At 55.2% G+C, this 23,244-nt stretch overlaps 1 protein-coding gene across 9 annotated transcripts in view; it reads left to right on the plus strand.

Annotated features, from left to right (window-relative positions):
- The window catches only part of MPRIP (myosin phosphatase Rho interacting protein), a 141,962-nt gene that overhangs the window by 75,729 nt on the left and 42,989 nt on the right, over positions 1 to 23,244 (plus strand). For 8 of the 9 annotated variants that reach the window (XM_032320710.1, XM_032320709.1, XM_032320708.1 and 5 more), the window contains exons 4-7: positions 6,302 to 6,453; positions 11,355 to 11,439; positions 16,301 to 16,520; positions 17,647 to 17,806. In XM_032320710.1, the coding sequence (XP_032176601.1) occupies positions 6,302 to 6,453; positions 11,355 to 11,439; positions 16,301 to 16,520; positions 17,647 to 17,806 (617 nt within the window). Of the gene's footprint in view, positions 1 to 6,301; positions 6,454 to 11,354; positions 11,440 to 16,300; positions 16,521 to 17,646; positions 18,161 to 23,244 lie in introns of all 9 variants that reach the window. The other variant, XM_032320707.1, reaches the window with a different exon arrangement.

Raw genomic sequence — 23,244 nt, forward strand, 5'->3', positions numbered from 1 at the left:
TCAGCCACCTGAGCCACTGAGGCACCCCATCCGTGCATCCACTAATAGACATTTAGGCTATTTCTACCTTTTGGCTGTCGTGAATAGTGCTGCTACGAACATTTGTGTATGTTTTGTTCAGAAACCCGTTTTCAGTTCTTTGGGGCGTAAACTTAGGAGCAGAACTGCTGAGTCATATGGTAACTCCATGTTTTACTTGTTGAGGAATCTCCAGACTGCTGTCCACAGCAGCTGCTCCATTTTGCATTTGAAGTAAAGGATATTGTTAATCCCATTTTACACTTGTGGAAGCTGAAGCTTAAACTTTGCAGCTTGCCCAAAGTGACTTTCATGGTGATTGGCAGAGCTAGCATTCTGTTCTGAAGGTGGTGCTCTTCTTGGCTCATAGGCACTGGAAACCTAAAGCCCAGAGGCTACATTAGATTCTCGAGCCTTTGTGGGGAAGAAGGGCCTGGGAGCACGGTCATGTTTGGTTCCCGCGTCCCAGGGTGATGGGTCCACAGCTGATTAAGTTCTCCATGCCGTAGGCCCCAGCATGGCTGGCCCAGCCTCCTCCTGCAGGCAGAGTTGCAGCCGTTAGGGTTCATGCTGGAGTCCTGAAGGGCAGGAAGGGGTGCAGAGTCACTTCTTCCTGCAGAGGAGGCTGTGTGAGATCACAGGCACAGACAGACCTGGCATCCGACGCCGGGCAGCGAGGCTGCAGGCGCACCCTGGCCTCGGGGCTGCTGTGTGCAGCTGGCAGCTCCCGTGTGGGGGATGGCTGTGAAACTGCCCAGTAAGCCATGAGGACTGTGGGATCCAGGGGAGGCTGGCCACACGCCTGGCCAGGGAACTTCGCTGGCTTCTGGCCATGCAGGCAACTGGAGGAAAGCAGTTCGGCCTGGCGGGCACCTAAGCAGCTCCTCGTCCCTCCCCGCTGCCCTGAGGCCCCTGGCTGAGGTTGGGGGAAGCCTTCTCTGAGCTGCCAGAGGGGCCAGTGGGGGCTTTTGCTCTCCGATTCAGGGTGGTTTCGTGGTTATGTCTCAAGACTCCTTTTCAATTTTTCTTTCCAGTTTTCTCTGAGAACTTGGACTTTGAGGCTATCCATCTAAAGAGAGCTGCGCGCTAGGGAGAACTGTGGCCTTGGAGGGCGGAGCATCAGGTGGCCTGTTCTACACCTGCATGGCATTTGGTGTCCACCTCTTGTGAGAGGGACTCATGATTCGTTCAAGTCAGGACTCTGAGCAGTTTGATAGTAGGAAGAGCCAGAGACAGTCTCTGTGGTCCTGACCAGCATGTGTTCCTCTCAGGGCATGGGGTTCCAGGGGCGCCTGACATGGGGTGCAGTACTCAGAGAAGCTCCCCACGGGACACCTTCCTTCCACAGAAAATTCTGGTCTGACCTCCTTTAATCCTCAAGAAAGGATGTATGTGGTCTCTCCCTGGACCTGGCTCAGGTGGCCTAACCAAGCCTTTGGTGTGGCTGCCCCGCCAGCCTCTGTACAGGAGCTTATGGGAGCTGCTTTCCCCCTCTCTGAGGAGGGCAAGGGAGCTTGTGTTACTGCCTAGGCCGTGTCTGATCCTACTGGTTCGGCAGTAACCCTGGGCCACACTTGTCCTGGGTGACCCCAGTGGGTTCCAGGGCCCTTTATCCCTCTGGGCCCCACTTACAAGCCATTACAGTGCCTTCCTTCTGAGGCTGTCATCAGGGTGAACCTGTAAGTTCTTATCCAGAGCCCTGGCCGACCCTAGAAGACAGTTGGAATTATTCTTGCCCCGGTGGCTCCTCCTGCAAGGAGAGTCTTTTTGGCCTACCTGGAGCATACTCACGCCTACTTCTGGCAGTGCACAGAGGTGCTGGCTGACCGCTGTCAACGAATAGCACTGCTTGTCCTGTTCCTTAAGTGGGTCGTAGGGAGTGTGATGGAGCAATAATACGGAGTACAGGACAGGTGGGAAAAGTCTTGATCCCTGATTTTTCATTCTGTGTGTGTGCATGCCCATACACCTGTTCTTCCCAGCATGAAATGTGTGGTTCTCAGTCAGTCGTGGACAGATAGTTTTGAAATACACGAACTGTTGCAGGACCTGCAGTGCACTGCGTTGGCCTTCACCTTGAAAGGAACTTTTGACCTTGAGATTCTGTGAGCACTTCCTGGCCCTGGGTGAAAGCCTTTGTTTCTGTGGGTCTCTGTTTACCCATCTGAATGGAGAAGTGGGCCATTCTATCCAAGTTTTACCTGACCTCTGATTGTATAAGCACAGCTTCCTGGAGGAAAGGGTCCCCACCTGTAGCTGTAAAGGGCACCTCTTTGTACTTCTGTCCTACTCTCCTCTTCTATCTCTCTGAGAGAAGCTTACCTTCCAAACTTCCAGGATCCAACAAGAAGTGGAGGCTACCTGTTTTCCCCAAAGTGCACCTGCTTGGGCCAGGGATGGGGTTGGAGGGTATCCAGGGGGTAAGGCTTTTGTGGGAGGATCTTTCAAAGCAAGCGTCTGACAAGTGCCCAGCTACAGTGGACAGAGGTTTCCTTGGCCTTTTGTGGGCCATTGGGCGGATGACAGGAGGGCTGGATGTCATCACATCCCCAGAGAGAGGCCCTTGTCTTAGTCCTCCGGCTTGGTCATTTCATGCTTACGTGGTCTCCGGCCTGGGGATTCGTTGACACTGCCGCAGCTCTGCCATCTTAGCTGGTGTCGTGTGGAGACCAGAAGAGGACTGGAAACCCCCAGATGGCTAGAGGGCCATCTGGTGACATTGCTGGCTAAAGAGTTAACCCATAACTTGGCAACACAGCTGAGCTCGAAGGCCTGCAGATAGCCATCCCTTTTTTGAAATCGAGCAAAACTGGGTGCCGCTCAGCCTGGTAGGAGGCCTGGATTCTTCACAGCTGGAGGTGCGAAATGAGAGCAGGGAGCTTGTCAGATGGAACTGGGTCTCTGCGGATGGCATGGGAGCGAGGGCACCCCTCTGGCTGGATTTGGGTTGCGGCCTAGATATCTGCCCTTGCTCTTCAAGCAGAGGGGCTGGCCAGCTGGGAGATGGGTTGTCAAGGATCCATTCTCTCATCCATGCTGAGAATATGGACGGGTATGACCTGCTCCTGCTCTGAAGTGGGGAGGGCCACACCTGGGCCTGGGGGCTCTCTGGAGGCCCTTGGCTAAAGCACCCAAGCTCTGGGTGCAGGAGTTGTGGTTGAGCACAGACTAGCGAAGGGGCAAATGGGGGTGGCGGTACAGACAGCATCATAGGAGTTTGGGAGTCGTCCGTGAGAGGACGCACTGGCCCGGGGCCTGGCCTTCGGTACCCACCTGAGACAGTGAGCAACTTCACGGCAGGTGGCACTGTTGAGACTCAGGAGGAACTATTTCCACAGCACCTGCCTCTCCTCCCCCTTCCCTGTATGCGACAGGGTTAGATTATGCCCACCTCATGAATAGTGTTTAAGGAAGCCTGAGAGAGGTTGTAATCACAAGACACACAGGTAGTAAATAAATGTTCATTTCCTGCAGCTGTAGCTTGTTGTTTTTGCCTTTGATTGACACCTCTGAAGGCTCTTCTGGAAGGAGGGAGAGAACTCATTTTGTATACGTTAACAACTGAGGCCCAGAGAGGTTGTCAGATGTCTAAGGGCCTGGTTTGTAACTAGGTCCCATGACCCCGTTCCGCTGCAAGGCTAGCTGGGAAATCTCATCACTAGCTTCTGGCCACGTGTCCAGCAAACCCAGTGACTGTGCATGAGGGAATGGCGAGCAGTTTCATGACCACTGAGCCCTGGAATGGTAGTTTCTAAAGATGAGCACGTGCCTTCAGATGGCCCACTAGAAAGTATAGGGAGAAAAGAGTATTAGAATTTCTGTTGGCCTGTTTTACTGTCACTGTTTAGCTTACCTGTGTGTGTGTCTGTGTGTGATAGTTTATAAGGTATTGGCACAGATAACTTAATCCATGCATCCCTGTGTCACAGGTGGGCATACATTGGCACCTGTGACACCCATGAGTCCAAGCATTGGGTGGGCTATCAAGGACAAAGGAGGAAAAGTCACCCTGGAAGAGCTCCTCTGCCCTCCCCTCTCCCGCTCTGGGCTCTGTGTTCCTGCTCATGGCCCTAATACTCACAGCAACCCGTGGCGTCAGTGTCCCTCTTTCATATACAAGAGGACCCACCCCAGAGAAGCCTTGGGAGAAGCCACCCCAGGGAGCCTTGTCGGTACCAACTGGGAGCGTGTGCCTCTGCGTGGGGAGGCTGAGCTGAGAGAGCAGAGGCCACGACCCCTAGTTTGCCCAAAGAGGGTTCAGATGGGGCAGTGGCATGATGCCAGAGAAGACCTGGGATTAGAAATTCTGAAGAGTAGGACTGGAACTGGAACAAGGCGGTGGGGAAGCCTAGGAGGCCTTGCCCTGGGTTGGAGGGGTGCTCTCTTGAAGCTGTGGAGGAGCACTCGTCTGGGGAGGGGGACTCAGCCTCTACATGCTCATGGGTCTCCCCAGCCAGAAGACCAGTGGGTGGGTCCAGGCCTCCCCCCTTGTTCACTGCTCCTGAAGAACTCCTTTGGTTGGTTGCAGGATAACCCAACAAGCCCCCTTTCCCAGCTCAAGGACTCTTCAGGAGTGCCCAGGAGAGACCCTCCAAGGCTGCTTTCCTGAGGAAGAGCATCCTAGCATGCGTGTGGCCCACCCTCACAAGTGGGACTCGGGCCCGTCCCCTAGCCCCAGCTGAAGTCAGAGGCCTCCCTGTTCTCTCACAGCTGGCTCACCTGCCCTGCTACCTGCATTCTGAGCTGTGCCCAGAGGGTCCATAAGGAAAGGGTTTGGGGAGTTGGGAACCTTACTTCCTTCCCCTCCTGCGGACCAGAAAGCCAGCAGCCATGCTGGGTGAGGGCTCTGGCACTCAGTGCTCCTCTGGTCCAACTTCTGTAGTTGGATACCAGGACTTGAGGAGGGAGGTAGCAGTGCATCAGAGATGCTGGTGGGCTGGCCTGGAAAGTACCAGGAAGCTCATATGCACTCCAGCTGGAGGGGGTCTGGGAGCTTCCTGCTTCCTTTCGTTTGGCAGATGAAGAAGGGTTTCTGGTAGCGGTTAGAGTTGGCCTGAGCTTGGCATTCACACCGAACCCAGCATCTTGACCTTCAGAGCAGGCCTCTTCCCCGTGCCCTGGCAACAGGGAGCTTGCAGCCAGGCAGGGCTAGGACCTACCTCAGAGCCTTAGGAGGGAGGTACCTGATAAAGCAGCCACCAGCTGGCCACCAGGGCTATTTCTTCCCCTGCCGCTTTGTCAGGAACCCAGCTCAGGAAGTGCCGAATCCTTGGGGGCCACTCAGTAGGGAAGCTGGCAGCTGCCGGGGAAGTCGGGCAGCCTCCCCACCTCGTCGCTCACACCATCAGGGGTCCTGGCCAAGGCTTCCCTTGCTGGGAGAGCCACCAGAACGGGGCATTAGGGTAGTGCCTTGCCTGACTCCAGGCCAGGAGCTCTTTGCCCTTGGGATGGTGACAGCCCTGGTGCCTCACTTCCCTCCCATGAGTGCCTTCCTGTTTGGGGGAAGGTGAGAGGCCAGAGGGTGCAGGGCTAACAGATCCTCTCCAGGAACGTCCTCCTTGCTGCCCCCACCCCAGCAGGAACCTCTAAATGCCTTCTTTGCTTGTTCTCGGTGTTCTTTTCCTCATTTCAGTGTCTAACAGTGTCAGAACAGGAAAAAGTTTTTATTCGCTGTTCCGGCGTCGGCTGGGCAGTCCTGCCAGGTGGTGGGGGGTCACCTGCCCTGAGTGGGCTCAGTCTGCCTCTACAGCATCTCTGATAACTGTGGCTCCAGCCTGCCAGCCCCACAGCCCGCCTTCCAGGATGTGGCTTCTCTCCGGTTCCCTCCGTGCCTCTAAAAATAATCTTGCTATTTTGGAACCACCTCCTCTGGAGCTTTTTCTCACTGCTCTCTCTCTCGGAGCTGTAACCCCTGGGAGACCAGACTCTTGGCTGCCTCTGTCCTTCCAGCTGTCGTTACGGAGCTGTCCCCTTCCTGCCTCTCTCCCTTCCCCCACTACTAGCTAGGATCTTGTTCTCCCGCTAGGAGGGAATGTCCAGCTGGATGTCCTCTGAGAAGAGCAGGCCTGTCACCTCTCCTCTCTGGGATGGCTACGACAAAAGTGGGGCCATGAGGGTGGGGACGAGGCAGAGCACCACCCTGTGCCCCTGTTGTAACTGGGGATCTACACAGCTGCCAGAGGGCTGGGAGGGCCTGGGGGTGTGGGGACAGCCCATGCTGCCATACTCTGACCCATGAGTGCTCGTCTCTGCGTGACCCCCTGCCCCATCTTCTTCTTTGCAGCCCACAACCCTGCCTCAGGGCACCATCAACATGAACCAGTGCACAGACGTGGTGGATGGGGAGGGCCGGACAGGTCAGAAGTTCTCCTTGTGCATTCTGACCCCTGAGAAGGAACATTTCATCCGGGCGGAAACCAAGGAGATCATCAGCGGGTGAGTCTGCCCAGCACCTCTGCATACCAGCAGGTTCTTGGGCCAGTTCCCTCTGGCACAAATTTGGCAAGATGGCCATCACTTTCTTCCCCACGCGTGTTCCCTCTTCTGAGTCCCCTCTCTCTTCACACCGCCACCATGTACCCGGTCACCACACCAGAAACTGGCCTCACCCTGCACCTGTCTTTACGTCATTCCTGTGTGCTCATACTCTCCTCGTGTCCCACTTCCCCGGGACCCTCCCTCTGCTGGTGCTGCCCCACCTCCAGGGCTGCTGCAGCTTCCTTCAGCCTCTCATTGGTCTCACCACCTCCATTCTCAACCCTCCACCCATGTGTCACTCGACCATGAGGGTTTCAGTCCCCAGAGCACACATGACCTTGCCTCTCTCCTGCCCGAAGCCCCATCACCTATGAAGTGCAAGTTCCTTGGTTGGCCCAGGAGGCCCCTTCCCAACCCTCCAGCCTCACCCCCACCACCCTTGTGTCCCACATTACCGAGCTGCTTATCACTGCACACCCCTGTGCTGCCCACCAGCTGTGTGCCTTCCCTCCCACCCTGCCTTCAGTTTGGAATGACCCCGCCGTCCTTCAGCCTGAGTGTCCGCTTTTGCAGGAAACCTGCCCCCATGAGGCACTTGGCACCATCAGCTGGCTTTATGAAAGATGCAGATTGTCTGGGCGCACATCTGGCCTCCTTTAGCCGGCAGTAGGTCCTTGAGCGTGGAGGGCTGTGTCCCATTCCTCGTCCTTGGGGCCTACACACAGCAGTCACTCCAGTGCTGCTATAGACCCTGGCTTCTTTGTCCAGGTGGAAAGAATAGACAGTCCCTGAGTCACACCACTGCCCTGGCCTTGCCCTGGTCAGAAGCTTAGGGGAAGCCCTGGAAGGTGGAAGGGGACCCAGGTTTTCAGGTAGCTGACAGTCCAGGCGAGCAGAGCTCCATGCTGCTGAGCTCATACAGCGTGTGCCTTCCAGAAGTCCGTACTCCTGGGCGCATGTTACCAGCTCTGTGCGACCTAGCCCCACAGTACATGCGCAGTGAGCAGGCTCAGCATGCCTGGCCAGGAGCTCGGGCGCTGGATCTTGGAGAATCCCATTGGTCCTTTAAGGCCGAGAAAGCTTTGAGACAGTGAATTGGGGTGTGGTCGGGGTGGGCGGTTAGGGATCCTGGGCTGATTATTGTAGTGCAGAGTGGAGGGAACTAGAAGGTGAAGCCTTTTGGTTTCAACAAGTAAAAAAACTCTGAGCACTGGCTCAGCTTCAGGATCTCAGGCCAAGGCTGCTGTATGAGGAAGTGAGAACAGTGGTCAGAAGGTCCCCAGGTTTTGCCGAGTTCAGAAGTTTAAATCCACGCTGTGCCGGGCTGGAGCCGAGGGCCAGAGTTGCACTGTAGAGTGACCAGCGGACCCTCTGCTGGGGCTGCCAGCTCAGCCTGAGTCCTTCATGCTTAGAGAGAGGGTTTGCATTTCTAATTCCTAGGGGCAAACAGCAGGACCGCTTGGCCTCTCCCTCTCCCTGTTCTTAATTCTAGAACTATATGGTTTAGGAGTGTAGAGGGCTCAGGGAGCCTGGCCAGCTGAATCAGAGAAGCATAGGACTCTTGATTTTGGGGACGTGGGCTTGAGCCCCATACTGGATGTGGAGATCAGTTTAAAAAAATTTCTTTTTAAATATACAGAGAGAGGACTTTTACAGAGCCCTCATTCTACAATTGGGAGACTAAAGCTCTAGAAATGCAAGAATCCTGATGAAGGGCAGTCTACAGGCATGAGGGACAGCGGAGAACCACTCACTTTTCCCGGCTCACACCTGCTGCTGCAGCCCTGTCTGGCAGACAGATAGCCTGCACTGAGGTGCCACTGCCCCGCGGGATTCCTCGGGTGAGACCTAGCCCTCCCCTGAGGTGTTAGGTCCAGTGGAGGATCCTGATTAGCACGAAGTATGGGAAGGGGTGTCCAGGGTCCCCAGGACAGGCTGGGGCATATGTGAGCCAGGGAACCCAAGTCATTGGTGTCGTGGTGTGCTACATGGCATGAGGAAATTGACAGCTGACACAGCCTCTGTCAGTTGGCCCAAATCCTACCATCAGGCACCTACCACAAGCCAGGGGACTGCCTGTCCTGATCCCCTCTCCTAAGGACACTGCAAGTACAGGGATGGGGGACTGCCATTCCTGTGCACCTTGAGTAGACAAGGTCATTGGTGGACCAGGACACCAGATGTGTGTGTTCTCTGGGTCCCGCATGTTGGTTGGGCCATCCAGGTTTGTGCGGTGGCTCAGAGGCATACGCAGAGCTTTCCCTGTCCTCGTCCCTCCCCATCAGGCAGGGTTTGCCCCATGGCAACCTGTCCCTGTCCCCCAGCAGCAGCATTTTTGTCCTCACAACCCACTGGTACACTAGGCCTCCTTTACAGAGTCACGTCGGGTAGTGTGCTCTGGGGACAGACTTCTGCCTCCATCTCCTCTCCTTCCTCTGCCTCTCACCTTTGGACGCATGCCTCCCTTGGCATCCTCACCACCTGGCATAGTTCCTTTGCCAGAAAATCTCACCTGTGGGCTTTTAGACCCTGAGACCCAACTCCCAAATGAGGTATGGGCTTCGTCTGGGCTGACTTAGAGCAGGGGTAGTTAGAGACAGTCCATCCAGACTTCTTTCTGTGTTTTTCTCTGAACAGAGGCTCCTGAGCCGCCTGAGGCTTCTCATCCAGAGCTGGATGGAGAGAGTTGGTGGTTCGCTTTCCCACTCTCTTGTGCCAGGATGGGCCTTCAGGATGTTTGAGGCACAACTTAGCACAGGTCTTTCAGAGGAGGTGGGATGTAAGCAGGAATGGGTGGGGTGGGGTGGGGACTCCAGCTGAGCTGGGCCTGATCTTTCCCCTTCTCTGTTTTCCTGCCTCACAGTTCTGCCCCCCTCGGTCTCACTCATCCTGGCTCTTCCGTCAGAGTTGCGGAACCCAGCCTACTGTGTCCTGGCACTCACTTCCACCCCCAGTCCCATGTCCATATTTGCCCCTTGCCTCTCTTCCCTCCGTGTATTTTACACGGTGACACATCCGAAGGACGTGTTACATGCTTCCTGCTGGGCTTCTGTAAGAAACCTTAGTGCAAGGGACTTATTCCGTCATCTGTCCTGGCCAGCCCCAGCCCGCCCTGAGTCTGCAGCCTTCTTCAGGCTGGCACAGGAGCTCGCCGAGCTCTGGCCAGTCGGCAGTGCCACCGCGGTGCAGATCTCTTCCCTCGAGGCCCCGTCCCTCGGGCTCGCCGGTTTGCCTGCTTGCTCGTGTTGCCAATTCACAGCAGCTGGGCCACCTGCACCTGTCTGTCACGCCCCCGTGCTCCTGGGGCCCTGAAGGGTGAGGGGACTTTGTGAAGCAGTCTCTCCTCATCTCCTAAGTAAAGCTCGGAGAGGTGTCTTCAGCAGACACAGCTTCCCGGGTTGCCCAAGGAATGTCAGCCCCTGTGGCAGACCGAAAGCAGGTCTTTTAATCCCACATGTGTGTGAGTTCCTCAGATTATGTGAGTGAGGCGCTGAGAGTCTGCTCATCTGCTGGCCTTGCAGACACAGTCATGCTTCCTCTTGGTTCGGGGCCAGCCCGCAGAGGAGTGACCCACAGGGCCTGCGCCTCAGGTCTCCATGTGCCCGGAGTCGTTCAAGCTCTCGGCAAATACAGAACGAAGCTGAGCTGCGCTCACCCCAGATGCTCTGATTCCCCACGCCCAAGCCCACTTCCCCAGCTCTCAATAGCAAAACCAGCATACCCTCCTGAGGCTGTCCTAGAAGGTCACCGACTGTGACCAACTTCCTCCCTCCGTCCCCGATTTAAGAAGCACCTCGGGGTGCTAAAGACAGGAGCCCTCCTTCCTGACTGGCTCAAGTGCTGGTGCTGGCAGGACAGGCTCTGCCTCACACTGCGGCTCAGCCACCGTCCCGGGCCTGGGGTGACAGCAGGCCCAGCACAGACCCTCAGGGTCCGGGGAGAGTGGGGCCAGAGTCTCCTGCAGTACCTACCCCTCTGGAGAGAGCACCCTTCACCACCAGCTCCTCCTGTCCCCCTCCTCCAACCGTTCCAGATGTTAAGGCCTCCAGTGAGGCAAGCAGTGGACGTGTTATGGCCTAATCTGCCCCCTGCTTTCAGAGAGGAGGAGACTGAAGCCCAGAGGCACAGGGAGCTCCCAGGGTTGTGGTTAGAAAGTAGTAGAGCCAGCTCTGTATCAGCCCTCCTGCTTTCAGCCACTGCTCTTCCCATGCTCGCCTGCTGCCTTCCCTGCTCCTGGTCCAGAGGGGACTTTCCCACCTGTGGGCCTTGGAGTGGGTCCCTGGGCAGCTCTGCTGGGTCTTCCCCAAAGCCAAGGTGCCCAGAGCCCTCAGGGTACAGGTAGGGCCCAGAGGTGAGTGAATGGGTCTGGGAGGTCAGCTGCTCAGCCCCTGGAAGTGACCTGCCACAGAGAACTTAGGTAGCACAGCTGCTGGTTTCCTGTCTCTAGAGCTCTAAATGCTACTCAGTAGCAGCCCATCTGTGCCTTAGCCAAATCTACCATGGGAGGACAGTTTTAAAGCCAAGTCTAAACCCAAAGATAGGGTCAGTGATGGAAACTATGATGTGCTCTGCACATCTAGGGCTGGTCACAGGGCCCTCTCCACCTGCACTATGGTCATTGTGGGGTCAGCATCTGGGCCTGGTCCCAGCACAGCTTGTGCTTGTCCTGGGCTGCACTGTCGGCACTTCCCCAGCGGTGGCTGGCTCAAGTCTGGGTTATGCTCTGCCCTTGCTCCACTGCCCAGAGGCCTGGCCACTGGATGGGCACCCTCAAGTAGGAAGTATTGGGCCTACTGCCTAGACGACCCAGTACGGTTCCCAAGTCCTGAGGGATCTGATCCCTCCTCTTCTCTCCCCAGATGGCTAGAGATGCTCATGGTCTATCCCAGGACCAATAAGCAGAACCAAAAGAAGAAGCGGAAGGTGGAGCCTCCCACACCACAGGTAGGTAGAGTGGTGTCCATCAGTGGGGCTAGGAGGAAGTAAGAGCTCCCCCAGAACCCAGCCTAAAATTAGGGGTGAGAAAAAGGATCCAGATGGCAGTGCAGCTAAAGTGGTTATGAGCCCTGCATGGGCTCTCCTTCCCTCTAGTGGTCTGTGGGCTAAGACCTGCATGCTCCTCTCCAGGCCGCAGGGCAGGACCCCCCGCAGGATAGGGTGGCCTCACTCATGTGCTCTGGGTCCACCCCAGGAGCTTTGCAGTGAGGGAGCCGGTGTGCAGTGGCGGTATGATAGCATGTCCGTTCCTTGGCTGTCCTGCCAGCTGCTAGCGAACAGAGGGCTTGCTCAGAGGGGCTGCTTGCTGTACGTGGGTATCCTTGTGCAGGCAGGGAGGGTCATAGAGCATCCTGGCTGAGTGAGGAGCTCTCAGGGGACCCTGTTCCTGCTCTGGGCTTTGACCAAAAAACTGGTAAGACCTTGACTTTTGTGCCCCTGCTCTAACTCCCATTTGACCAAAGTGGGGGGGTGGCTTGGTTAGGTCCCATCAGCTCTAATTCTTCCCTAAAGGCCACTCTCCTTGTCTGCAGGGACACAGGCACTCAGAAGGGCTCTCCGTCTTCCTGCCATGCTCCTCACACTCCTGGGGCCCTGGTGGAGCAAATTAACTTTTCTGAGCCTCAGTGAACTGCTTTACAGAATGGGCCTTTGGACACCCAGTTACAGGGTTGTTGTGGGCATGGAAGGAAGGGATGAGCCCTTGATGGGTGCTCAGCGAATGCTCCTCTCTGCTCCAGACTTCAGTGTTACCGAGTGCTTTCCCTTGCCTGATGGAGCCTCACAGAAACCCCCAAGAGTGAGCAGGATGGGAATGGGGGTCCCTTTGGCATCTTGCAAGGCCCAGAGTCTGGCAGCGAGCCAGCCCATGATGGAACCTGAACCACCCCTGGGGACTCAGCAGTCCTTAGTGGCTGCTGTCTGCCTCACCGAGTGGTAGAGGTCTGTCCAGGCAGGACCAGGGGGTGTGTGCTGGCCTGGGTACCACCACCACCAACCCACACCCACCTGCTCCGGCCCTGCCATGCACAGGTCCTGAGGGAGTGCAGCCCTGGGCCCATTTTAAGCTGATGGTCATTGTTTGCCCTCTGTCCACCCTCCCCAACGAGCCTCAGGCCAGCATCCCCTGGAGGGTAGCATACCTGGCGAGAAGTCAGCAAAATGCAGTCAGAGACCTTCCTGGAGGCTGAAAGTGGGACTTCCTGCTGGGGAACAGCAGATACGCACACAAATGCCCCAGCACTGCCCGGTTTGAGAGAATAACCCCAGGCAGAGTAATGGCATGTAGGCTCGCTCTGCATTTCTGTAGTGATGCCGTGGAAGCAGTGCTGGAACGGAGCTCTGGCCTCCAGGTCAGGTGACTTTGCGTGCAGGAGACATGTTTGGCCCAGACCAGGGCACTTGGTTGTGTCCCTCCTGCCTGCCTGTCCCTCTCCCCAGATAGTGCTGGCCAGCCACGGCTGCGCTTCACTTCTACAGTCGGTAGTGGGAGCCCCGTGATCACACGGTGAGGAGATGACCCACTTCTCTGAGGTCTCTTAGAACCCAGGTGTCCCCGCCTGCTCTGCTTATTCCCCTTCTGAGCCCTGCAGACCCAGCCTGGCAGGGCTCTTTTCCTTCTGCCCCTTGCTCCCAGGAACATCACATATGATTCCACTGGTTTCATCTGGGGCCCATCTCCCTGTGACTCAGTGTCAGAAGGTCACGTGGGGTCTCTCCAGAGAAGAGTTGGGGATCTCTGGGCAGGACTCCGCTCCACAGTCTGATGCTGAAGGTGTTTGGATGCCCCAAATGGAGCACGGAGGGGAGCCTAAAGCTTTCAGGGCCCCTGTAGAGGCCAGAACCCAAGACCGCATATCTGGTCTCATTTCTCTGTGGCCTGAGGGAGTTCTGGATAAAATCAGTAGGGTGAGGAAGCATTGCTGTGCTGTGCCCTGCCCTGAGAACTCAGGCAGGAGCATCCACAGGGTCCCACGTGAACAAGGATGTCTTGAGCAGTTGGGAGTTCCGGTCATAGTCCGCTCTTTGAGTGCTTTTCTGAGAGCAGGCCCTGCAGGAGGGTGAGGGTCAGGCTGCAGGGGGAGCAGATAGCCTATCGGCTAGGGTCAGGGGTCCCGGCAGAGCCAGGACACCAAGGAGACAGTCTAGCCCTGGCCAGGGCCTCTGAGGCCTGAGAGGTGTGGTTTCCAGAGCTGCTGCTTAGCCGCTGTTTACTCCAAGAGGGAAGACTTTCCTTGATACTGAGATGTCTAGAGAGGAGGAGGAGGAGATTTACTCTGGGTGTGACTAAGACAGGAAGGATGGAGATCTTACCACCCTCTCCCCAGATCCCAGACCTGGGACTCTGACAAGGTCAGGGGCCGCCTGTATCCCCTGCCAGGTGTGTGGGTTGGGAGGCGTGTAGGAGCCAGAAGGGGGTGTGTGTAGCCATGTGGTGCTGAGAAATGTATGTTTCCCTGTCATGGCTCACTGGATCTCAGGCCTAGAATTTCCCTGCCAGCCCACCCCTTCGCTATGGGGATTACCCAGGCACCAGAAAGGGCTGTGCATATGCCATGGGCACTTGACCCATAGCATGGGGCTAAGGGCTCTGGCAGCCTAGGCCGCCCCCCTCCAAAGCACAGCCACCTGCCTCTTCCTCTTTGGCCCTTTCTGGCAACCTCTACGTACACTTGGGCGCAGGCTGTCTTCCACAGAGGGGATGGATTCACCAAGACCAGTCTTCACATCACCCCACACAGCTCTGTCCCGAGCCCACCAGAGCATGCCCAGCCTCTGGTTTCTGGCCTTTGAACAGAAGACTCCGTTGTTGGAATGGGCCATGGTAGGGGGACCTGGAGTGACTTCTTCTTGAGGGAAGCATTGCTGGGACAAGGATTGAGGGCAGTATGTTGACTGGAGGTCCAGGTGGCCCTAGGGCCAGCTCTCCTGAGATCGTGAGAGCCTGGTTCTGTTGGAGCCCTCAGGAAACTGTCCAAAACCATTGCCATTATATTTTAAGAAGTCCACTTCTTGCAAAGTGGGTCAGAGCTATAGGGACTCTCCTGGGAGCCAGGTCTGTGGGTGGCTCTGACCAAATGGGCAGTTGGGCATGTCCTGGGTCCGTGGGAAGAGGCTTCTTTTTCTTTACCCATCTTATGAGTCCTAGAATCCTTGCAAGGCTAAGGAAAGTTTTGAACCTGATAAAATGCCTGTCTTTTCCCATTGTGATACCTGGTGCCATGGCCTCTCAGTGGGTCCTTTAGATTGCCCATCCAAAGCACCTCCACCACCGTGCTACTGCTCCTGAGGGTATCAGGTGGTAGAAGGGGCTTGAAGCCTCACTCTGGTGGGTACGTCCTTGTGAGCCTGGTGGGCCATTCTCTCAACCCAGGCAGCCTCCCTTGCGGGGTATGTTGGGGAGAACGGGAGAGTGCAGTGGTGCCCCGGAGCCCAGCACGCAGTCCGTGCTCAGTGGCTGTCAGACAGCCTGCTGGTCGATACCGGGTCTGTGCAGGTGATTCATGGACACAGAACCTGTGTCCGCCTTGCCAATGGTCCCTACTCAGAATTGGGTTAAGGTAGGTTTCTAAAAATGAGGTTTGGCCACCAGGATGTATGTGGTGGAAGGTGAGGATTTGTATATTATCCCCCATGTTTGGTGGAAGACAGCTCTAGGACAGATCATCATCTTCTTCTTCTTCTTCTTCTTCTTCTTCCTCTTCTTCTTCTTCTTCTTCTTCTTCTTCTTATGACAGAGAGAGACAGCAAGAAAGGGAACACAAGCACAGGGGAGCTGGAGAGGAAGAAGCAAGCACCCTGCCGAACAGGGAGCCTGATGCGGGGCTCAATCCCAGGACGCTGGGTTCATGACCTGAGCCAAAGGCAGAGGCTTAATGACTGAGCCACCCAGGCGCCCAATTTTTGAGAGGCTCCAAAGCCCTCTTGCCGGCAGTGCCCTCTGCAGCTGGCATCCCAGCCCTGCCCTAGTCTGGACTCTAGGTTTGGGCTGTTGAGTTAAGGTTCTCCGCATGCTCTGGAAGTGGACTCGAATGCTTCTCCCACAGAGCAGCACCGGCTCTGATCTGGGGAGAGATGGGATGGACACCGTTCCCATCTGGGCTACAAGCTGCCATCTAGTTTGTGCGGCTGCGCAGGTGGGAGGGCGTGAGTATAGATTGGATGTTTGGGTTATATCTGATGACTCTTTCTTTCACGTAGTGTCCCAGGTGTCGCATTTTAGCTTTCTAGGACCCAGAAGTGGGAGGCAGGGAAGGCCAAGGGCTGGCTCCGGCCTGGGGTCTATATGAACACCTGCTTTGCATTCACTCAGCAGGCCATCTCAATGGTGTGTTCTTTCTTTGCCCTGTCCCATCTTTCCTGACTCGTGTCTTAATTACCTGTGAGTCTGGAAATGATGAACTCTGAGCCAGTCACTTGTTATCTCACCTTTAATGCCTGGTCAGCTGCTCTGGGCTCTTTGGTTTTGTTGGCAGGGAGAGCTCGCATGTGTCACGCATCAGAGCTCCAAGCAGAAACCCTGTATATTCACTCATGTATGTGCCAAATTTGGCCTGAGGCTGGTGGGACCCAGCATTTCGGGTATACGGTCTAGGGCTGTGGAAGACAAAGGCCACAGGGCCATCCAGGTGGAGCTTTTGCCCTGACCAAGATATCTCTGAGTCTCCTCTTCTGGGGATTCCAGGCCTCTGACACAGTGTAGTTGACCTTGGCGTCCCCCGTAGCCAGGCGCCTAGGCAGCCAGGACATGTGTACCAGCCCAGGCTGTGTGCCCTGGGGCTGCACACACACACACTGCTTTCTCCCTTAGGAACCAGGGCCAGCCAAGGTGGCTGTCACTAGCAGCAGCAGTAGCAGCAGTATTCCCAGTGCCGAGAAGGTCCCCACCACCAAGTCTACACTCTGGCAGGAAGAAATGAGGGCCAAGGACCAGCCTGATGGGAGCAGCCTCAGTCCCGCTCAGAGTCCCAGCCCGAGCCAGCCTCCTGCTGCCAGCACCCTGAGGGAACCTGGGCTGGAGAGCAAAGATGGTAAGTGGGAGCCGGAATGGCTTATGTGCACGCCTGTTCTGGTGGCCAGTCTCACAGTGCTGGAGCAGGCGACCATCCCAATGCAGCTGGCACTGAGAACTCAGAGACACTGAGCCCCGGGCCTCAGGCTCCTTCACCTGTGTCCATCAGCACTTGGCAGGGCCTGGGCCTGGGTGGGGCTGGGATTCCTGGGCTCCGGCCTTGGCCTTGCCCCTCTGGCTCTTAAGTCCCATCTGTAAAGGAGGAAGGTAGCACCTGCTGTCTCAGCCCTGGGTGTGTGTTGTGAGAATCAGACCCTCTGGAATGAGGCTTGTGGAGGGAGGCCTCTGGTTCCTGCCCCCATGGCCGCCCTGTGTTCCTGGCCTGGAACCTGGAAGCTCAGTGTGTCCTGAGCGCAGCCTCATCCTTCTCCTCATTGTGCCATCCTGCCAGGCCCCCAGGGGCCTGGGAGGCTTTGCTCTGCTCTCTCCACTTAGCACTTTGGAATCGCCCGAGCAGAAGCAGGGCAGCAGTCTCCACCTCCCTGCTCTGGGCCCCAGAGGGATCTGCATGACATAGGCTGGCTTTTCCTATTTGCATTTTGTCCAGCTCATTAAAGACAAGGGGACAGTTGGGACTGACCCAGTTCATTCAGGCCAAAATACATTTAGCAGCAGCTGGAGGTGAAGCAGCCTGAGTCCTTCATGGGTAGTCCCATGCACTCCTCTTGTTCCTGCGGAAGTCCTCTGCCTCTTCCCTCCCCAAATGCCCTAACAGGCTGAACGGCCAGTTAGCCCTTGATTTCCTCCTTGTTGTTTGGTAAGAAGTGGTTGTTAGTGGGCATCTCTCCTGGGCGGGGATCCTGCTCTCCCAAACTGGCCCCCAGACTAGAAGCTTGGGTATCCCCTGACAGTGTAGCAGATGCTGCCAGCTTAGAGTGAGACGGATGAGGCGCATGTGTGGGAAGGATATTTCATTTCTGTCCCATGATTCTGCCCTTGGGTGAGCCCTGTACGGGTGGCTGCAGAGAATGGGAGGTAGAGAGATGGCCCCTGTTTGGATCTACATGGGCTGTTTAAAAAGTCCCCAGAAACCAAAGGTGGCAACAGGCTAAGTACATCTCCTGACTCCCCCTTCTCTCTTCCAGAGGAGAGCACCATGAGCAGCGACCGCATGGATTGTGGCCGCAAAGTCCGGGTAGAGAGCGGCTACTTCTCCCTGGAGAAGACCAAGCAGGACTTGAAGGCCGAAGAGCAGCAGCTGCCCCCGCCACTCTCCCCTCCCAGCCCCAGCACCCCCAACAACAGGTATAGTGGCCCCGGACCGCCCTCCCAGGAGCTTGGTCATCCTCTTCCTTCCCCAGGTTCTCGAACCCCCAGCCGAATGGTCTGCAGCAGCTCTCTTGGCTCCCTGGACGTGGCCAGCCGGCCCCCCACCCACATGGACTCCGACAGCGCTGGGGGGCGGGGAACAGAGAGACCGGGGCGCACCTTTGCCTTTAAAGCCAGCAGGCAGTATGCCGCCCTGGCCGACGTCCCTAAGGCCGTCAGGATCAGCCACCGAGAAGCCTTCCAGGTGGAGAGAAGGCGGCTGGAGCGTAGGACTCGGGCCCGGAGCCCTGGCAGGGAAGAGGTGGCCCGTCTGTTTGGCAACGAGAGGAGGTAAGGAGTGGGCTATAGGACCACACGTGCCATGGACACACTCCCCCACCTGTACACAGTCTCTCCTGTATACTCACATTCTCCTTTACACTACACGCTCACTCACTCTCTCCTGTGTCCTTATAACGTGCTTTTTACACTTCACACAAACACACACACACACACACACTTTGACATACACATTTCTACGTTCCCTAAGCCTTCCTTGAAGGAGTGCACTTGTCCTCCCTTTCCCTTCAGAGCATGTGGGAAAGCTTTCCCTTTTGACACTAGATTCTAGTCACGGAACTCTCAGGCCCCGGTAGCCAGAAACATAGCATCTCTGGACACCCAGACCCCTGGGCCAGAGACTGGCTGCTTTGTGTGAGTGCCTCTTGGCACTGAGACCTTAAGGGCCCCCCTGGTGTGTTCTCAGCCACCTGGGCCTTGTGTAGCTGGATCTTTTCCTTCCTGGCCCATGTCTGTCCTCTGAGATGACCATGGAGGCAGGAACAGTCTGGAGAGGCAGATGGTGGCAGAAGCGCCCCTTGCCCCTCCAGTCTTAGGCACGGGTGAAGGACATGAAAGGCGGTGGGGGTGGGCAGCACAGGGAAGCTGGGTAGCCTTTGATGTTCCCAGGTGCCCTAGAGTATCACTGCATTCAAGCTTGGCTGGAATGTGAAACAGGGAGGCTGGCAGAACGCAGCTTCGGGAGAGGCACAACTTTTAGGGAGGGGACCTAGGACAGGGACTGGGACAGAGGCATGGTCTGAAGAGAGGAGTGCTCTGTCCTCCCTTCTTGTTCCACTGGCCCTGTGCTTCCCCGAGAGTTGGGGAGAGAGCTTGGTTCCATGTCTGAGGCCCTGTCCTGGACCAGAGTGCTAGAGTGCCCCCTTCTGATAGGAGCTTCCATCCCTGAGTCAGTAAATGGAGCCTTTGCCCTGACAACAGGGTTCCCACCCGGGTCCAGAGATGAACTGCCAAAGGTCCACGAACCCCTCTAAATGATTCAAGAGTCCATATGTACATTTTTCTGGGAAAAGAAAAGCCATAATCTTCATTAGGTTTCCAAAGAAGTTCACTTTGGTGGGGGGCGGGGGGAGATTCAGACCTAAATTCCAAAAGCATTCTGAGTGTCCCCTCCACCCTGCTGGAGCCTAAGTAAAGCTCAGAATTAGGGCATGCTATGGGGACGGGGCAGGGTGGCAACGGGCTTCCCCCCTTGAGGGGCTGGCCGCAAGCAGGGTGCCTGTCCTTAATACACACCTGCTCTCCCAAAGCCCCGGGGACCACCTCCAGAGTAAGGAGGAGATGCCCAGAGTTGTTGGTCTTAAAAAGAGAAGAAAGCAGATGTGCCTAATTCCTAGACAGAGGGAGAAGGAAGCTGACCTATTGCCTGGGAGGTGATCTCCAAGCACTTGGCTGTCTTCTTGTTTGGTTAGTAACCAGAGAGGTCCTGTGTCATATCCCAGTGTGTGGACATAGAGATGGGAGCTCAGAAGTGGGGAGACTCCTCAAGGCAACAGACTGGTACAGCAGAGCCAGGACATACCTCCACTCTGGGCCTTTAACTGGGAGAGCCCTCTCCCTGATGTGACCAGGAGAGGGCCAAGGCTGTCAAGCACCTGAGTAAATATATCAGTGGAGGAGCTTGCCAACACTGAGGAGGCCTGTGGGCCAGGGCAGGGGAGACTTCACGCTGGCCAGTGGGCAGACCGCAGGTCCTGTAGGCTCCTGAGTGGGCAGCTAGGCCCTGGGGTAGCAGCAGACCAAAGAATTAACATTCAGCATACCTGCTTGGCTTTGAACTTGTTCTTGTCTAGCCTCCTGGGGTAGACAGCATCTTCGGGACTTTACTTTCTGCATGCTCCTCGCAACCATGACATGGGTTTTCACTGGGTACTGGCACCCCTGGAGCCCAGCAGTTCTGCATCCTAACTCTGTAATGTCACTTTCTTACCCTAATGACATCTGACTGGCTGCTGTCACTTTGCAAGGCCTGCGCTCTGGTCCCAAGTAGCCCTCCCTGTGCTTGATTGGATCCCTGGGTCCTGGTTGAATAGAGCAGAACTGCATATTGGCAGGACGTCCGCCGCAGCTATCCAGAGTGGCCGCTAAGCCCGGCTGCCTGGGAGCCCAGCTGGGGAGACAGTGGGGGCTGGTTTCCTGACAAGCCGTGGCCCTGAAGGGAGCCTTTACGGGCCGATCCTCTCTGCTCTTCGCATTTGCTCCAGAGCTTTTAGAATGTTTCCTGGATGGTGAGTCACTGCTGAACCAGCCTGGGGAGGCCGTAGCCCTTGTTGAGTTCTTGGTGACTGACACCAGCACTGGCTCTTGTGTGGTCCTCACGTCCCCTCAGCTGGGAACCTGGGGAGGGGAAGCGGAGCCGAGGTGCAGGTGTCTCCTCTCTGTGCCGTCTGCCAGCCCAGGGAGACCTCTGCAGCCATGCCTGCAGTACCTCGGGAGCCAGTATACAGGCCACTAACTCGCTTTGCCAGATAAGCTGAAATAAGCCATGGCTGACAAGCCCAGAAACCCCCCGCTGTGTGCAGAGGCTGCACTAAGCGCCACTTTCCTTTCCTCGGCTGTCTCCTCTCTTGGCAGCCCTGCAGGCCTGCAGCATGTAAGCCGCATGGGCCTTGGTGGGCCGCTGTTCCTCGAGGCCTTCCTGCAACTTTCTGGGTCAGTTGGAGGGGCTCTCATTCTGCAAGTGATGGTACCTAGCTCTGTGCGTGGGCCTGGAACCTTCCCCAAACCCATCTAGGATGGCGGGGCACGCAACACCCTCTGCCTGACCAGGCCGAGCGGTGACAAGAGCTTCCTGTGGTTCCCAGGCGCTGCCGCTGCTGCCTGAGCTTCCTGCGCTGGCTCGCCCTCTGCTGTGCTCCCTCAGCTGCGGCCCCCACCGGCCTGGAAACAAGCTTTGTGCCTGGAGGAGATTCCCCAGAAGCTTAGGGCACCAGAGGTCAGAGAGGAGCAGAGGGCCCAGGAGCCCCGAGCCTTCTACACTTGGGCTTCAGCCTTCTTTGATGCAGAAATCCTCAGAGATCCATTTTTAATGGTAGCCCTCTCTGAGTAAAAGTTGGTCTCTTGGCAGGGTCTCAGAATTTGAGCCCCTTTCCTCTTTTTCCTTATAGAGTTAGACATTAGTCTTCGGTTAGATTTCAATCTTTTGGGCTCAGAGGCCCTTGCTTCCCCTTGACTCTCTGCCATTAGCCCAGAATGCAAGTAAAAACCCTTCCTGTAAGGTGACCTTGGTGCACTTGCCTGGGTGTCCCTGGGATGACAGGCCTCTGATTTGGTGACACGTTAATACTGTGTAAAAGAAAAAAAGGAAGGACAAAAGAAAAGAGAAAAGAAAAAAAAAATTCAACTGAGTAAATTCTGAAGATCTTCTTGGCTTTATTCAACAATTCATGAATCAGGCAGCATCCCATCTGTCAAACAGAAAGGAGCTCCAAAGAGCTGTACAAAATAAAGGACTTTTATAGGCAGAAGAGGCCAGAACAAGTTAACAGTAGCAAAGAGTGCATTGTTTCGGACAAGGTCACCTTCCTTTGACAGCCAGCAGAGGTCTCTCAGGTAGATTACCCCACTGGTGCTGACTAGTAATTCCAATTTGATTAGTTTAAGATTCTACTCCTGGGAGAAGTTGAAACTAAGTAAGTCTAACCACCATTTGGTGACTTAGGCATAGCACAATTGACTCTATTCTGGGCCTGTTATCTTTTTTAAAATTTTTTTATTCTTTTTTTTTTTTTTTTTTTTTTTAAGCAATTGCCCCCAACCTCCCCTTTCTTAAATTTTATTTATTTACCTCTTTCCTTATGTAATCTCTACCCAGTGTGCAGCTCTGGGGTTGGGAGTGGCACTTTAACTAAGCCAGCCAGGTACCCCACAATCCCCCCACTTTTGTTCAGATTCTCAGCTTAACCGAGTGGCATGATCAAAATTTAAAACCTTAGCACCACTCCCAGCTACTGCTCAAATTCTTGGAGTTTTTGCTGTTTCTCCATGGTTGTCACACGTCATGACGTTTTTTGCTGAATATGGTACTCACAAGTCACAATTTCATGTTCACATTTTTCAAAGGCATTTATCCTCTTCATTGCATTCTGATGGTCCAGTCTTAAGGAGATCATTCACTTTGTGGTTAGCGGCTGCAGACATGCGTTTAAGAGACTGTAGTGCATTGAGGGAGACTACTATGGTTATTTTAAGCAGGATAATTCCCAGTGTCTGGAGTGTGTTTTGGATCCATGGTCCCCAAGACCCAAACCGACCAAAATCAAGTAACTCAGAGAAAGCCCTCCCCTGAAGGAGTCACATTTTTTTTTTTTTAAATGAAGTGTCTTTTTCAATGATTTTCCCATAGCTGGGTTTCAGATTTCCCAGACGTATTCATCTAGGAGCATAAGTGGCACTGACCACAGCACCGATAGTTCCTTGTTTAGTTGCAGGCTCATCAGAGGATACCCTATTACAAAGAACAACTTTGACCTTGCAGAGATGGGGGTTGCTGCTGAGATCTTTTTATAATTGGGGGCAGGTCTGATTTAGGTAATCACAAGAACATGGGAATACAAATGTATTACGATTTGCTTAGGAATTTGTGTCCAGTTGGGCGAGTACAGTTATAATCGTTGAAAGGTGAAAACAAGGCACTAGATGTTTTCGCTGGTAAAAGTCGGATTGTGTAAGTGACTCCTAAGATCAGGGAGTCCATTGGGAATAGAAGGGAAATTGGTCACAGGGAGGGCCAGGGGGTCTCCAGTATCATGGACTGGTAAAGAGCTCTTTTAATTATTAAATCCAGCAATCTGAAAGATATCCAGCCCCCTGCCCTCCCTTAGTAATGAATGGCTTGAGAGATACAGGTGGTAGCTTTCTTTCCAGACCTGTGCCAGAGTAGCGTAAAGGAAGAGGAAAGAATTTCATTTCATGCCTAAAGAATGAAGTCTTGATCCAGCATCTTGGGTGGAAGCAGTCCACTTTGATGTCAGCTACTTCCTTGTCAGTTTGATGTTGAGGTCTCCAGCTGCTCTGTGTCTCCTAGAGTCTGAAGGGGCCCTTTTATTTTGGAGATGGGGACCCAAGGTTCAGGT

Source organism: Mustela erminea, chromosome 18, assembly GCF_009829155.1.
Source record: "Mustela erminea isolate mMusErm1 chromosome 18, mMusErm1.Pri, whole genome shotgun sequence".
NCBI classification, from domain to species: domain Eukaryota; kingdom Metazoa; phylum Chordata; class Mammalia; order Carnivora; family Mustelidae; genus Mustela; species Mustela erminea.